General features: G+C 46.2%; 1 protein-coding gene across 1 annotated transcript in view; it reads right to left on the reverse strand.

The window, feature by feature from the left end:
* Nucleotides 1–667: 667 nt before the first annotated feature.
* Nucleotides 668–17,162, reverse strand: part of ABCA5 (ATP binding cassette subfamily A member 5) — a 31,883-nt gene continuing 15,388 nt past the window's right edge. Inside the window, exons 19-39 of the mRNA XM_055795539.1 lie at nt 16,375–16,576; nt 15,955–16,124; nt 15,046–15,179; nt 13,975–14,112; nt 13,212–13,325; nt 12,676–12,846; nt 11,605–11,718; nt 11,217–11,354; nt 10,654–10,728; nt 10,003–10,094; nt 9,349–9,475; nt 9,136–9,253; nt 8,939–9,030; nt 8,625–8,800; nt 8,047–8,122; nt 7,852–7,946; nt 7,343–7,462; nt 6,988–7,137; nt 5,923–6,002; nt 5,578–5,633; nt 668–4,070 (exon numbers count right to left, since the gene is read on the reverse strand). Of these exons, the coding sequence (XP_055651514.1) occupies nt 3,963–4,070; nt 5,578–5,633; nt 5,923–6,002; nt 6,988–7,137; nt 7,343–7,462; nt 7,852–7,946; nt 8,047–8,122; nt 8,625–8,800; nt 8,939–9,030; nt 9,136–9,253; nt 9,349–9,475; nt 10,003–10,094; nt 10,654–10,728; nt 11,217–11,354; nt 11,605–11,718; nt 12,676–12,846; nt 13,212–13,325; nt 13,975–14,112; nt 15,046–15,179; nt 15,955–16,124; nt 16,375–16,576 (2,546 nt within the window). The 3' untranslated portion in view covers nt 668–3,962. The remainder of the gene's footprint in view (nt 4,071–5,577; nt 5,634–5,922; nt 6,003–6,987; nt 7,138–7,342; nt 7,463–7,851; nt 7,947–8,046; nt 8,123–8,624; nt 8,801–8,938; nt 9,031–9,135; nt 9,254–9,348; nt 9,476–10,002; nt 10,095–10,653; nt 10,729–11,216; nt 11,355–11,604; nt 11,719–12,675; nt 12,847–13,211; nt 13,326–13,974; nt 14,113–15,045; nt 15,180–15,954; nt 16,125–16,374; nt 16,577–17,162) is intronic.

The following is a 17,162-nucleotide window of genomic DNA, read 5'->3' on the forward strand; positions in this document are numbered from 1 at the left end:
TCCTCCCCACCGAGGGGTCCAGGGGGCACAAACCCCTTCCACTAGGTGCTGAACCGACCCACAGGGCTGCAGGAGGACCCCTCCATCCCAGCAGCGGGTGGTGCCGCAGCTCCCGCGGCAGCCGAGGAGCAGGCAGCGGACCCCATCCTCCATCCCCACAGACCACGGCTCCACATCCCAGCTCCAGCTAAACCAGCGCCAGAGCGAGCACCCATCTGGCCACCCAGCCAGTTCGCCTTGGGCACAGCTCCAGCTAGAAAAATGATTTTTTTTTTTTTTTTTTTTGCAGTGGGGTTGATATTTTCAAGTGGATGAACGTGATTCATCGCTGCAGATGCATGACGTGGCGTGCCAGCAGTGCGCAGCTGCTGCCGGGTCACTTCTAGCCTGAAGTTGGGCTGAATTAATCCGGCTGCAAAACGTGACACAACCGCGGGCGGTTCTGAATCCCAAGTGTTCCAATACTGCAATTCTCTGAACTCAATTAAAACCACACAATTACTGCAGCCTGACACCCCCAGCCATGCCAAGAGCCGGGGTCCCCCACGCTCTGCCTGAGCCCGCTCTGCTGCAAGCCCCGGTGCTCTCCAGGGAACAGCAAAGGCTTTCGGAAACAATCCCCCTATTTCTAGCATGGCAAAACACATGCAGGATAGCAACACAAGCATTTAACAATCCAATCCATCTTTATTTTGGTAGTACTTTCTGCTGGAAAAGGAAAAACCTCGACTTTACAAATACAGCGAAGTGGTAAAAGAAAGACAGGTGTCGAAAACAAACTGCAAATGATCCCACGTGCCTGACGCCAACATCAGGAGGAGTGTTACAAACCTATCACCTCTAGACCAAGTAACTTCTGGCTTTGCTAACAGAGTACTGGATGTCGGCTACACAACTCACTATACGGAAATATTTTAAAATAAGGACTTTTCTTGGTAACGTAAACAAAATCAGCCAACATTAAATTCCTCCATAGAAAAATACAACCTTATAACATCACCACAAAGTAAATGCATCTTCCAAGTTTTGGATATACTAGCGACCTCTCACAACCACCCTGCAAGGTAACTAAACCCATTACACCTGGAACAAGTGGCACTCACCCAAGCCCCAGAGGCAGCCTGAATCCAGCCGCCTCGTCTCGGTTTTATCGCCCAGAGCACAAACTGGGAGGTGTGCTGTACGGCTGGGATTTGGCATAGCGCTGGTAACAAGGGGACTTAAAATTGGAGGAAAAAACTCCCACCTTTCCAGGGGATTCTCTGGTTTAATTGTGCACATGTTCTTCCTGATTCTGGCAGTTCTGGACATTGTATGATGCTTTGAAAGACTTCTGATACAGTAAACTGACGTTTTGGGGCAGCATCTTATGCCACATCGACACGTGATGTCACCGCGCCAGAGATCCCACCCAAATTAAGCCGAATTCTTTGCCCATGCAGCTGCACAAATACAGTGCCACCATCAACTGAGTCACCCCAGCGTAAGCAAGAACAGTACCAAACTGTGCAAATCTAGCTGCTAGGGGAGGTCTTCCTATGATCCATTTGAAATGTTAGAAAACACGGAATTATTTGAAGTAGGGCAATTTCATCCAGACAGTACAGAACTATTTTACAGACTACTAACTTGAAGTTAAAGAATAAAATTACAAAAAGACATCGGCTAACTGGCCACAACCGTACTTTTGTAAGCTCACGTGGAGAGCGCACTGGACATTGCTGGACAGATGAGCAGATGACACTCGGCTGAAACACCATTTATGATGAGAGATGAAAGTAAAGAATGTGGGCTTTGGGGAAGATGCGCTTAACTTGGATGGACGTACATGGGAAAGTATCGTGAGACAAAATTTGGGGTCCCACCTTTGCTCCAAATAAAGGAAATTGCTCAGAGATACCGGCCAGCAACAGGGATGCAGCTGGGAGCAGTGGGCTGGGGGCTCCCAGGGGCTAAATAAAAGGCTGTATAAACAAAAAGCAGCTGAATCTGGGTTACTTTTCCTTTCTTACAGGGAAGCTCCAGCCCTAGCAAGGTTGCTACTGGAGCTGTTGGTTAGAGGCTGGTGCTTTAATCCTGTTCTTTGCCTCCGTTTTGTTTCCAGCACAGGAGCCCAGGGCACAGCAAGTGCCCCAGCTCAGGGCTCATCAAAAGGGGCAGACCCAGCTCTGTGCTCCCCAGGGGCAGGGACCTTCCCCTGGCGGGGCAAACGGGACAACCAGCTGTTTCTGCAGTTCCTGGGCTCAAATTTTAACAACAAACCAAAATCCGTACGTTTATGTGCAATCTTCGGGTACAAATGAGGAAGCAAAAGTCGTACGTAAAAAGTTCACACCTCCCCACAGCCGAGTGAGAAACGAATGAGAACAGGTTTTGGCTCACCATGGTGATTATCGGACATATTACATACATTATTGCCTGGTAATTACAAACAGTTGGGACACACAGCTCCGCCTTAGCCCATAGGTTTTTTGAGTTTTTGCAAGAAAAGCAAAGGTCTTTTCTAACTTTAATGTGAAGATAGATAATTGGTATGACTTATGAAGCCAATGTTTCAATATAAATGCACCTCCATATTTGTTCACTGCAGAACACAATGAACTGTTAGCAATCTTTAATTTCACCTTATAAAACTAAAAAAAAAAGTGATGATAGCTTTGTGTAGAAAAAACAAAAAAAATAATATATTTTCAACATACATCTGTCATATCATAGGATAAAGGATCACCTATTCCACTCTTCTTAGTGCTTCTATGTAAACCAAAGGCACCATTTCTACCGATGAGGTTGTAAATTTGGATCTTTTCCTTTTGGGTTTAACAAAAGTGAATGAAAAATTGCAAAAGCTAACGTTCCTGTGCCGAGCACACTACTGCATTACCTACTGCTATCACAACAAAGACGGATTAGGAAATACTGTTGCATGTGCTTATGAATTCACTGTCAAGAAAAATGAAGACATCTAAAAAGGACTGTCTCGAAAAGCAGCTGGCAAGATACATGTCGTTACACCCAACAGAAGAATTAGACTGTTTTTAATGAAGACAAATACTCACAGCTCTGCAAATCCCGTAGCTACACAGTTATGTCTTTGTACTTTTACCAAGTGGGGGAAAGAAAGCATCCACTTCTGCACACCCCCTTTAACCCTACAGTGCATGCATTACAAACACCAACACCACCCAGAATGGCAGCAGGACTTAGCCACATCTGCCAACTTGCAGTAGAAAGGCATGTTAGTGTCAACAAGGGCCATATTCTATCTGTAAATGAACATTTTCTCATCAGTTGGATACCAAGCTAAGCTCGCAGTGGAATTCAGGACCCTCTCAGCAGTGAATACAATTATTTGGGGTGGGTTTTCCTCTCTTTAAGCAGGTGCATCTTCTAAGCATAAGCAAGGACTGATCAGACAGTGGGGGAGCAGGACCTTGCAGGGGCACGTGCCCGCACAGCACCTTGTGGGGCAGGCAGCAACGCCCAACCAAGGGCACATGGCACGGCACGACCCTGCGAGCCAGCAAGGGGGTCCCGTGGGGCAGGATCCTCCAGTGGCAACTGGTTTTGCTCAAATGCACGATTTCCAGTAAGGACAACCCAACCTCAGGCAGCCCTGACACCCAGGCAGCACAGCCAGGGGACAAAGGCGGATGCTCCCGCACAAGTGACCCACACCAGGAGATGACTGCCAGCCATGGCAATGTCTTCTAGCTCAACTGAAACTGGGAAACCTTGAGGAAAGAAGGGATTTCAGATCAGCCAGAGTAACGGTGGGGATGCTCACTGCTACTGCGGTGTTATTCCTAAGGCCAGGATGGTGGAACCCGCTCAGTGCTTCCAAATTTGATTTTCCTTCTCTATTCCAGCTCCGATGTTTTCCACACACATGTCCCAGAGTGTGTGCAGAGGATCATTGCTGGCACAAAACACCAGCTGCCAAGCAGATCTGGACCGTAAGGAGCTCAGAAAACGACTCTGTCCTCCTGCGTCCTCTCCCACCACAGCGTGCTGTTCAGGGTGCCAAAGCTGCTGTCCTCCTCCTCCTGCTCCTTTGCCAGCTCCACAAAAACCTGGGACAGACAGAAAAGATCTGAATGCATCATGCTCCTTGTAGGAACTTTCTTGGTCACAAATTTCTTCTCCCAGATAGCAAGCGACAGGACAAGAAGAAATGGCCTCAAGTTGCACCAAGGGAGGTTTAGATTGGATATTAGGAAATTTTTTTTCAATGCTTCACCACCTGGGCAGTGGAACACCTGCCCAGGGAGGCGGTGGGATCACCATCCCTGGAGGTGTTTAAAAGACACGTAAATGCGGTGCCTGGGGACATGGTTTAGTGATGGGCTTGTTGGACTGGATGATCTTAAAGGTTTTTTTCCAACCTGAAGGATTCTATTCTATGCAACAGAATTTATGCCAAAACCCCCATGGGTATTGCATGTATTGCATTATCTCCGAGTAGGAAGTTCTTAGTATTCTGGGTTTTTTCCTCCTTGCTCCTACCCTCCCACCTCACGTCTTCAAGAGTACAATGAAAAGGAAGTTGGACAGAATCCACACTAAAGGACATTTATCGTCAGCAATAATTAATCCCGAATAAGCAATAATAAACCCTCAGTTTTGCCCTCCTTTCAGAAAACGAACAGCAATGCCCATCTTTTGAATAAATCTGAGCGACATTTCCACGAAAACCACAAGTTTTTTTGCTCCAGTCACTGTTTGAATTAAGAAATTTAAAGTGCTGAAGCTGCTAAATGGCAGAACCATAGCCCTAATCCAAGGCTGGTTTAAAACTTAGGTTAATCAGTGGGAGAATAGAGAAACAACAGATGATCGATCTGTGCTCTCAGAAATGCAGGGGTTTCTAGAAAAAAATCAGTATGTGTGAATAGGAATTGCTTGTTCAAAGACTAAGTGTGCTTGAAGGACTGAGTTAAAGCAGGCAGAAAGGAGATCCTGATCCCAGGAGGAGCTGGGAACTGAGGCAGAGACTGGAACTGAATAGATGAATCAACTGGGACAGAGTCAGGTGATGGATTTGCAAAACTGACAAGACCAAAGGAAACTTCTAAAAACTTCAGATATTGACTAATGAGTTGATCAGTCTATATAAGCTGTGCTGCACCCCTTTGTTCTCTGTCACTCACTGGGGTGGTGGCCCAACTCCAAGTTGTGATTAAAGCAAGCCCAGTGGTACCCACGGCTGTGTAAATTTTTCCTTTAACAGCCACTACAGATGGCATCTTATTTTTAAAGGCAAGAACGGGGATAAAGAGGAACAGGAGAACTGGCAGTCACAATTCACTTTGGAAAAGGGGACTTAGCTCCCCCAAAACACCCTAACAGGCACCACCACAGCAGCTGCCCGACAGCTGGGGACGGGGGACAAGCTGCCTGCGCAGGGCTCATCGTCCCCTCCATCCATGGTGCCTTGCCCAGCCTGGAATGCACAAGCCCTCTACGGCAGGAGCAAAGTGAACGCAGCCCAGCCACCTGCAAACCCCATCCGATGCCCTGCAACAAATGCCTTCGCCTGGCGGGGTTTGCTACCATCAAATATAATTTGCTGTAACGTACCTGTTCCAACGTTGCCTGAGAAAAGCTGTACTCCTCGATATTAAAGGCGTGCTTTACTGTTGAAAGAATGACGACAGAGCATATTTAGTATATTTATACATATAATATAGACTATATTTAGGGATACTGAACGATCGGACACAACTAGATTTAAAGAATTTTAAGCCAGTACAAGTTCTCACTCTTGATTTCACAAGAAACAGAGTTGGGGAGAGCAATAATAATAGAAAAAAAAAAAAAAAGTACTTTGGAACAGAAATGCAGAAATGCCACCGCATGGCAAATGTGTCATTTATGGGAGACAAAATGATTTCTGTACGTGATGTGCGGCAGGTTCTTAATTACCTTCTTCCAGCTTGGAAAAAGAATGTGAAAGCGACTGTACATCTTCTTTGGGAATTTTATACGCCAAAATAGAAGCAAAACTGGAACAAAGAAACAAAGCAAACTTAGCTTCAGGTAAAATGAACCAAAACAAAAATATTAATATCCAAGCAAATGGATTTAAGCTCATTTTCTGACAGTTACTCCAGGCATTTTGACTAGTCATCATTACACAAGACAACAGGAACGCTGCAGCGCCAGCAGCCCAGCTGGTTTATAACCTGTCTCAGGGATCCAGGTCCAGGTGCATCAGCTGAGGTCTCCCTGAGACTGCTCCATGATTTATATGCTCTTCAGCTAAGATTCAACCATTTATATTCTGCTTATAAACTCATGAAAGAAAAAAATCGCTGCCCAGGATTCTCAAGGTTATGAGGTTTTGCTTTTCAGATGAACTCGGACAGAGGTCCCAGGATCTCCTGGGGCTTTGCATCATGCAGCGGTTCCTGTAACCCAGATTCCAGAACAGGGAGCTGCTCTACCCCTCCCCACCTGCTTCCGAAAAACGAACGCTCCTCCACATCTCCCACATCTGTGGGATGTTCCTTATACAATGCCCGCAGTGCCCTGTTCGGAGAGCCTCATCAGCGCCCACCAAGCCAGACCCTCTAGTTCACACGGCAGAAATCCAAGGCTGTTCGGGGAAAACCAAGCAACCCACTCTCAGACTTTAAGGTATCCCCAGAAAACATTCAATTATTTCCTGGTAAAGGCCAGTGACTCAGACTTTACCCGTTTCCCGGGGGCCCCAACTGAAGAGGAAGCTGTCAAGGAACAGCTATGCAGAAATCCAGTTTTGCTTCCTCCGTGCCGAACATCTGCAGGCAGGGCTCGCAGCCCCAGCCCCAGCAGCTTTTGCCAGCCTGCAAAACCCTTCCTCTTTTTCTTTTTTTTTCTTGAAGCTACATGTAAATACTTTTTGTAAATTTTAGTATCATAGTATGCCCTACTCTGTGCCAAGGAGCTGCTGAAAAATGAGGGGCTTGTATTAATATTAATATTTTCCACGTATTTGTGAAACTTCACCTTTCCTGACGATTTGCATTTGGGAAGATGTGCGAAATCTGGCTCTGCAGGTACTCCACCTGCTGTACATCTGCTGTTTCTTTTAATTTCATTTCCAGGAAGTATCCTCTTCCAAACTTACTCTTCAAGTGCTGGACAGTACCTATGCACCTACCCATTGCAGAGAGAAAACAAGAGCTGAACACGTTATATCACGCGCAGGGAGTGCTCTGACTTCTTAGAGACCCTTTTTGCAGTTTAATTTTGCTCCAAATTTAAGGTGCAAAAAAAATTGTCTATGTGTATTTTCAAAGAAATATATTTTAGTCTATCCTCCCTGCCACAACACCTGCCCATGAGGAGTGCTCGGTGGTACCTGAGCTGCCCGGACACCAGGATGGCCACACGGTCACAGACAGCATCTGCCTCTTCCATGTAGTGAGTGGTCAGGATAGCTGCTCTCTCCTTGTTTTTAAATGCTGCTCGAATTGCCCGCCTACAAAACATAACCAAAAAAATCCCTGAATAAAACATTCGGCACCTAACGGTACATCCTGGGTTAGTAGGAAGAGAGGACTGTGATGCTCAGACGCAAACCCTTTATTTTATGGGCCAATACTACTCCCACAGCAACAATCAACACCTAACTTTTTCACAAAAATGACTCAAATCTATATTTTTCATGTAATTTTAAAGATTTCTTTTGACTTTCAAGCTTTTGATCTCCAAGCTGTTCTGGGAGAGGACACAGACGAAGCGCACCTGGCAGCAGGGTGAGGTTTATTCCCTGCCTATGGCTCTCCCTAGTGTTAACAGGGATAACGCACACATAAAATTGGGCAAATTCCCAAAAGGAAACGAGCCCGTGGCGCCGGTGGCACTCACCACATGTGCTGCTTGGCTTTTGGATCCATCCCGGTTGACGGTTCATCCAAGAGCGTGACCCGCGGGTTGCCCAGCATACTCAGGGCAAAGCAGAGCTGGGAGGAAGGCAAAGGGAAAGGGTAAGGGACACCAGCGCTGCTGGGGACAGCCAGCACGGGGACAGCCAGCATGGCAGCTCAAAAAGCTCCCCCGTACCTTGCGTTTCAGCCCCACGCCCAGCTTCTTCGTTGTCTTCTGCAGGTGGTCTTTTAAATCCAGGGCATTGGTGATGCTGCGGAAGAGGAAGGACCACATGTGAACAGCTGGGAGGGCGATGGTTTGGCTTGCCCCTCATCATGCCGTACACAAACAGTCTCATTTGAAGAGCTCAGTTACAAATATTTGTATATGAATTATATACAACCCCAAAAGCAGAGCAATAAGCAGAATCTGAGCTGGGTGCTTCCCTACCAAACCACCTGCCCCTTGTCCCAGAGCAGCCGGTGGTGACAACCCAGAAACAGCTCCAAGTCCTGGACTCCCCGTCCCTGCAGCCTCGTTAGCACTTCATAACTTAAAAAATAAAATAAAACCCCCACAAATGCCAGCTGCATTTTGTGTGGCTGAATCTGTATCTTCTAACCTACAAATTCACACGTGCTGAGTTTGCTGAAAAGACGCAATCAAACTTAAATGAGAAGAAGATTGCACTAGGAGAAGTGGAAAAAAGCCCCAACAAACCCACTAAGAAAAACACAGCTAAACCTTAAACGTTTCTATAATAAACTACTTACCGTTTTATGACTTCCTTAACATCAGACTGACTCATTCCTTTGATAGCTCCATAAATTTCAAAGTGTTCCTGCAGTGTAATATCTGGCCAAAGCGGGTTTGTTTGAGGACAGTACCCCACAAATTTCACTGAGTCATCTTCGCTGTTCAGCCCAAAAGAATCACCTCCCATCAGAACCTGCGAGGAAAATATGGTAAGCTTTAGAATTGTTTTTGTAAAGCTTTAGCAAGAAACACTTGGGAACACTTGCAATAATAATAATAAAAATTTAAATAATAGATTTGTTTTCTATTTAGCTTGTAGCACGTAACGTACTTGCCCACTGGTTGGCTCAATCTCTCCAACGAGCATATTAATTAACGTGCTTTTGCCAGCTCCGTTGGGTCCTAACAAACCCAGTATTTCTCCTAAAGAAAGGACGACACAAAACACGGCTCATGAGGTCAGATAAACAGATCCAAGAGTTGCTTTTGTAAATAAAACAGCCCAACAGCAAGTAATTGAACTCCAACCCTTTTTCACGCAGAGAGAAACATGTTTCGTTGCCACTTTCTTTATTTTTCTCCCCAGAAGAAATTCCTTTCTTTCATCAAACTCTTTGTGCAAGCTGCTGACCAGGATCGCTGGCATCTAGTAGGGAAGAGAGAAGCGGCTGCAGATCCCAGTGGCTCTGGGAGCCCTTCACACCTGGGGTCCGGGGAGCGCCCGGGGGCGCACAGCGTTACCTCCTCGCTTTTGGGATTGCTCAGTATCTCTTGGACTCGCAGCCTCTCCGCCTTCACGTCTCCATCTTCGTTCTTGTCATGCGGGACATCCGGGAACTTCCAGGTTTTGGCTTTTGTAGAACATTTTCTAAGGGGGAAGAAAACAACGTGATGCCTCTGCTCGGCATTCAGCTGAGATTCGCTCACCGCTTCGATGCAGAAACCATTTGCGCCTGCTGAATCCTGGAGTAACATGTTTCTGCGGCATGTCGGAGAAGCCCCAAAGGAGCAGAAAGAGCTGCCAGTGACAGCAACTATGTCACCTTCCCACTGAGCTCTCTGCCGGGGCACAGCATCCCCAGCCATGCAATGGGAAAGGAAGCTCCCCTATTTTTATATAGGGGATGATCTTACCAAAGTCACAATTTTACACCGTTATAACTTAAAAGGAAGTGCAAAACCTGTTTCTGCACGTCAGTGACTGAATTTTAGAAAACTGAACTCAGGAGAACAAATTCTTTAGCAACTTGGGATGGGATGTAACTAAAGGTGTTTTATTTTCTGCAGTATCCCCAAAGCTGTAGGCTGCATACTCCAGTTTCATCATCAGCGTCACTTCGAAAAACAGCTTCTTTGGACTATTACTTTTTAGAAGTCTATTCAACAGAGACACACCTGAAAAACGGATCCTCTCTAACTGTCCTCCCTCCATTCTTCAGCTCAAAACATCGCAGCAGCAAGAGCCACACAACACACTGCAAATAGGGCTAAAACAGACAAATACAGTTCTGGTTACTTGGAGCGCTGCCAGCCCCTCCAAGGCTGCTGATCCTATAGGTGACCCTGCAGGTGATCCCACCAGTCTGATGAGTGACAAGAAGCTCCAGCTCCTCACCACCACAGAAGTGCTGATGTATCCGCAAAGATGAAATATATAATTCGCTGCTGCTCAGTGGGTTGACACTGAGGATGCACAACCGGAGTCTGCTTTAATTTAATGATAATTATTTGGGTGTTTTGGAAGGAGAAGGGACTGTCCCCTGCTCTGGAGCTCTTGCTCCATCAGCACTGACTCCCATAATAATCGGAATTTAACATTAGCATCGTTAATAAGACCATTGAAGCAGCAGATGTCGAGCTGGCAGGCACAGCAGCCCTACTGAGACTGTTCGTGCTGCAACAGGCTGCAAAAGCTGCAGGCTCCAGCGATGCTCAGCATTACATCCAATCTTTATTAATAAAGATGCCTGAACAGAAGGGGCCTCCCAGCAGGAATCAGCAGTTCTCTACAGCAAATACGGCAGATAATCAAATAACCGTGCTTACAGCTACAACTGCTACCAGGAGCCGGTCCCAGGGGTCGTAGTATCCTCCGTTCTTTTCCTTGCCTTTCCACGAGACCTGACAACGCAGAAACCCCACGTTCAGGTACCCCAGCACCCACCGGAGAGCGCGTATTCTGCACCGTGCTTCCACCTCGGATCGGTCAGGTAAGTTATGTCGCTCCAGCGCTTTGAGAGGGTCTGCAGAGACCCTGCCTGTGCAAGTCTGACACCAGGAAAACTCCACTGAAGTCCCGGGGGCTGCTCCCGGTTTAACGCCACCAACTCCCAACTCGCCCATCACTGGGGCGGCTCAGCCCACAGGCTGAGACATGTATGGTTTTCCTTTAGGTATTTAATGGAAGACTTGCTTCTTTCCTTATTTTAACTGCAACACTTTGCTTACAGGAAAAAGGTGACTTGTCACCAGCAGTTGCTATTTTTCACGTGTTAAACGGCTATGGATGGTGTTACACCACCAGGCACCGAAGCACTGCCCCGCTATCATTAACACTCGATCCCAACCACCTACAAGTGTTCTGGAGAGGATGTCCTGTGTCCCCTTACCTTTATAAAAGAAATCAGACAGCCAATAAGGGGATAAATAGGAATGAAGATGGAGAAGACGTAATGCAGGATGGTGGTTACCAGGTAAAAGTCCAGAAAAAAGGCCACTTCAGTGACAACTGTACAGAGCAAGGCCGTCTGTACAAAAGAAAAGGGAAAAAAAAGTCCATTTTCATGCAGTTCAGACTCTCTAAGCATAAGTTATCTAATTTGAGGCACATTTTTTAAAAGCTTTTATCACGTAGGATATGGCAGTAATACAGAGATGTTGGTAAACGTTTCAAATTTCTCGTGCATTAAGGACACGCAGTTAAATAAAAATAACCGAGAAGCCTGTTGTGGATAACCAGCCTCCCTAGCTAACCAACATCAAGATAAAATTACTCACCACTGAAAATATAAATGACCAAAATTCTTTCGTATTCTGGACTTTTTTAAATGTGAAGGAGACAACGTAAGTGAAGAGCACGACTGACGGGACATAACCGATCAGGCAAAAAATCTGCGGAGATAGGAAAGGTTTCTCAGGAAATGTACAGCAAGAACCCAGGGGTGAATTTTTTGCGTAAGTATCAACTGGAAATACTTCAGGTGCGCTACGTAACTCTGCATTCATTTTTGTAACTTAATTTGATGTTTTGCCACCTTGGTATATACAGCATATACTATTAAAGACACAAATAAAAGAGTATGTGGATAGGAAGGAACCTCTCCTAGCTTCCTTTAAACCATTTCCCCCCTTTTTTTAAAAAAAACCACCACAGGCTCCCATAAATGTTGACCTGAAGATTTTGGCAGATATTAGAAATTCCCCTTTCAGCCTCAGCATTTTCACAGAAACTAAAATAAAAGTAGATGCACTGGCAGAAAACTAGCCCTGCAGCACGACGGTCACATCCCAAACCTGATTAACTCAGAGCTTCTGGGAAAGCAGCTAGGAAAATATGATTCCTCTCAATTACAGCCAATATCTCGGGGAAGCCCGCTCTGAATATAAAAGACATGAAGACTTGCAGTGTCTTTGATTTAATCACATGCTGCAATTCATTGTGGAGCCGGCCTGTGCTCAAAGTCACTGTACCCTTGTCGTTAGCAGCACGCTGATACAAAAGGAGCAAATATCAATCGGCAGTGAAGAGCACAAAGCAGGCTGAGCGAGCAGGGCAAAAAAGGATGGAGCATTTCCTCGGAAGATCCTGCTATTTTTAAGCTCCATTTTATTCCAGTTCTGAACGAAACTCCAAAATTTGCATATATTTTTCCCCATGAAAACTCGTACTATTTTGCCTTTGGTGCAGCCTGACTAGTGCCTCTGCACCAGCAGCCTCAATTAGGCACTTTCCACGTACATTGGCTGGAAAAAATCTGCTGAACCATCTAAGGAAAATAAAACACTTGTAGAAAACAACCTAACCATGCTCTCACATCCCCCCGGTGCTCCTGGCCTCACCACACTCACCACAGCGAGGAACTTGCCCACGTAAAAATAAACGCCGTAATGAAAGGCGAAGAGGCTGCCGATCATCAGGACGAGGATGGAGAAAAACAGCGGGAGGTCGACAACGGCTTGGCCAGTCCAGTAAGCGGAGGGATAAAGCCCCGCTATCTTCAGCTGCGTGTACGCTTTGATCTGCAGCAGGAAAAGAAAATGCAATGTTAATAAAAGATTTATTAAAATTAATACTGTGTTAATCTGCCTCGGTGTGCAAGCAGGATCTCGGTTTTCCCTCTAACACACTGCTTTTACACTGATGTGGCACCAGCACGTTACCTGGTTATTGCTGATTTTAGCCACCGCAGGAGCAAAGCGCCTTTCCATGGAAAGCAAAAGGGCTTTTCCCAAACCTGCTCTACCCCAGGCAGCAAACAGCAGTCACATCCACGCTGCCTTTCATGGTAAAAGACACCGTTTAAAACACCTCTCTCGATTTCCCCCCCAAATCCCAAGGTTTTCACGTTCTTGTGCAGTTTCTAAATCAACACCTGGGAGTTTACCTTATGGTTTTCTGCGTTGTCCATGGCAAAATAGGGTGGCATTCCGGTAATAATGATTCCCAGTAACACAGCTTCAAAATAGATCTCCAGTCTGAAAATTGTGTCTGGAAGGTTCTGAAATATAAATCAGATGGCTTCAATGCCAGAATGTGCGTGACCAAAAACCACTCAGAATTGGAACGTGACTGTAAATGCTAAAACATGTGTCCTGTCTATCTCAAGATCATCTGAGCTGCAGCATAAAGGAAAATACCCACAGGAGGTTTTGGAGTATTTATGTTTCTAATCAACTCCTGCAGCAGTTATCTCCTGCAGGAGGTCCTCTCCTCTCCTCAAGACCACCCCAGCTGCACGGGAGGCAGTGGACCTCCCGCATCCCCGCGCTCAGCCTCCGACAATTGCAGGTAACCCGCAACAAACCCATAACAAATTCCCAACAGGACACCCTTGTTCCAAGCCCTTTTTTCCTCCACTTCCACAAGCTGCAGGGCAAAATCACAGCACCTTTCACATCCTCTTACATTCTGCAAGCATCCATACCACACCACCAAGGACTTACTCCACGGGGTTTGCCTACTGAGGCCCAATCCTTCCCGACAGCGCGGTGCAGAGCGCAGCCTTCGGTGCTGCAGCCAGTCCCCACAGCTTCTCCCTTTGTTTACGGCATGGTTTTGCCCCCTCCCTCTCCCCCCAGGGATGCTCTGCCACCCACCCCGTGGTTAAGGGTGGGTTTTGCCCCGCTGCAGCCACAGGTGCTGCTCACCTGCACGAAGGGGTTGCTCCAGATCTGGATGCTCTCCGTCACGTTTAAACTGCGCAGCAGTAGGTTGCTGACAATATTCATCAAAACCGGCAGCGAATGCACCATGGTACTGTTGAATATGACCGCGAAAACATAGTTCTGGAGAGGAAAGTATACACCACACTAATTCTTCTGCACGAAGGGCAATACCCTGCGAGGGCTCTCCTATGGGCTTGATTTAACCGCAAAGCGAGGAAAATCTCTGCATAAAGAACTCTGGGCAGCTCACGGTGGCTATAACGTGTAGCCTAGTTCAGGAGAACAGTCGTGTTCACAGAGAAGAAATTATTTGGAATAAATTCCCAGAATGTTTTGCGCAACTGCAATGCTATGACAAACGACGCTCCAGACAATCACAGTCTGAACAACAAAACACAGTGACCCGCACTCGTATGTTCCTGCTAATGCATTTAAAAACCAGACAGGCAAAAATTCGCATTAGCTAAGGGCTGCACAGTCACCCTAATATTAACAGTTTGCAATGAATAAAAATGGGAACAAGAGACAGAGCTGGCATTTTGCAGAGCGGTTCCTTTGCTGGAGATTAAATACGACCCCCACGCACACATCTTTCTGACACTCCTGCAGCGGCCACACTGAAACGAACACCTACAATCCCAGAAACTCATTTTTCTTTACGCATGAGAGCACCCTGGAATTATATACTTCTGTCAAACTGGGTAATTCAGCTAGTGTACGTAAATAATAATAAAAAAATAAATTCCTATGCCAGGTCTCTTGCGAGGTACAATATTTCCCTTGGCTTTTTGTATCCTTGTGGGCAGGAAAGGGGGATGGAAGTTTTATTAGCCTACCATAATTATCGTTATGGAAAAACAGTTATTTTGATAACGTTTCCATCCTGTCAATACAAGTCCTTTTTGCAGGCTTATTGTATAAGCAATAGTACATGGCACCATTTGATTCTATACCTCAATCGGTGCCTTTCAGGCAGGAGTACGGCACCACCAGCCCTGCCCGGCGGCGTGCCTGCTCCCGAGGGATGCGGCTGCGCCAGTCTGTCCGTCCTACCTGCCTGCCCTCAGGGTCCAGCACGTTCAGAGCTGCGCTGTGAGGTGCAGCTGCGATGTAATCGCTGTCATTGAACATCTCCAGGAGTATGTTCATGCTCCCAAGAGAGCGGACAATGTCATCGATATCCGATTCTGGTGTAAGACAGAGAAAACATGATCACTTACCATCAGCTGGGAGTATTTACACAAAATTATCGATGCGTTTCCTCACTGATACAACCCTACGATGAAAGATCATGCCCAAAGAGTTCTCGGCTACTTTGAACAACAGGAATGACTTTTTTTTTTTTTTTTTGCTTCCCACTCAACCACCTCCAAAGAACTCAAGAAAGTTTTTTTAGTTATTTTCTCCAACTAATTTGTGCAAGTCAAATGCAGCACTGAGGAAGTGGAGCTGCCAACAAGCGTTATCAGGATACTCAAAGTTTCAGCTGAACGGAGAATTAGCCAAGAAAGCTGGAAACCAGCGGCACTGCGACACGGCACCCAGAGAAATTAAGTTGTATTAAGCACAAATTCCCCGATAGCTCAAATAGACACTCATTTCTATTGCCTGGATTGCTGCTACGCGCTTTTAAAACATCCTAAGTGGAAACAAAATGGCATTTTCCAAAATGCTTCGTAGCAGGATTTTAATCTTGATGTATCTAAATGTCTGTCCGGCCAGTTCCTTCACAGGGGCCATCTTACAACAGAGCGAGCACAAGGCTACCAGCCATGGCATGAAGGATGCTCACTCTCTGCCACCTCTGGGTACTTAGAAACTCTTCATCTGGGTTAACTCCAAGGAAAAAGTTTGACCCCAGCCCCAAAAGCATCACACACCATCCTTCCCCACCACGTGACATGCTGCGTTAAAGAGAGCTGGAGACAGGAGCTGCCCCGCGCAGCATCCCTGCTCCCCTACCTGTGGAGTTCTGCAGCAGCAGACGACTCCTGTACTTGTGATAGTTCTCTCCGGGCTTCAGCAAGTACAAATCTGGGGAAAGTTTGATAGCAGCTACAGAATTTTTGATGATGTGGTGTATGAAAAACAATAAAATCTGAACGATAAGAAAAATCAGAAAAAGCAACAACCTGAAAGAAATAAAAAGTTTCGGGTTTATTAAAATTCAGCAGAAGCCAATGCAGTTTATGTACATGATATTAAAACAACATCTCCCTCTCCCCCCAAAAAGCATGTATTCAACAGTAACAGACAGCTTCATGCTTCTTATATTTTAAATGCAACTATGGGAGAAAAATTAATTGCATCCTGCCTTTCTCTGGTTTCATTCAAATAGGTTTTGAGGATTTTGTATACAAAGGAGAAAGCCCCGATACTTACATCACTCTCACGCATTTATTTTCCCGCTTGAGACTAAGGAAATGAACTTTCGCTATGGTGGAAACCTGCTTCTTCCAGAGGGCCGTGTTGCTCATCGCCGGCACCTTCGTCTCCGAGAGCATCAGCAGGCTCTGCTCCATGTCGTCGAGGGATTTTGTATCCATTTCATCCTGCACTTGCTGGGAATTGAACACGCTATAATCTGAAAGAGAAGAGAGCAGAACTATGAACCCGATGCTCCGACAGAGCTATGCGATTTGAAACGGCAGGGCTGGAGAAGGCTGGGTGGCCAGCAACTCCTTCCCCTCGCTACTGCGTCAGCCACCCCAGCCCAGCCTCTCAGCCCCAAGGTCAATGACACTGGGCTACCCCCGAGCCCTGAACCACACGCACAGTGGGCACTGAAGGCAGATGGTAGAAATTTCTGCCACTCAAAAGGTGCAGACCTGCCCCGGTTTCACACCGCTGCCCTACGTACGTGCCCGTACTATTCCATCCCAGTACACTGAGCTGTTAAACTCTCATACCCACGCAGAGACCCTGCAGAGCAGGACAGTTTACTCGTCTGTATCACACAGAAAGCTCTAAAGAGATCAAGATGGCTTAAACCATTCGAAGTTGACATCAAAAGAACAACTGGTTAATTCTGGAGTAATATTAAGCAGTCCCAACTTTTCACTTGAGTTGAAAGTTAACTGAAAGGAGGGGAAGAGCAACAACAGCTATTTCAGCCTTAAGCGCAGGCTGCTAATACTGTTTGTGCAGAAAGTTGGGAATAAATTTTATAC

This window comes from Falco peregrinus, chromosome 2, assembly GCF_023634155.1.
Source record: "Falco peregrinus isolate bFalPer1 chromosome 2, bFalPer1.pri, whole genome shotgun sequence".
NCBI classification, from domain to species: Eukaryota; Metazoa; Chordata; class Aves; order Falconiformes; family Falconidae; genus Falco; species Falco peregrinus.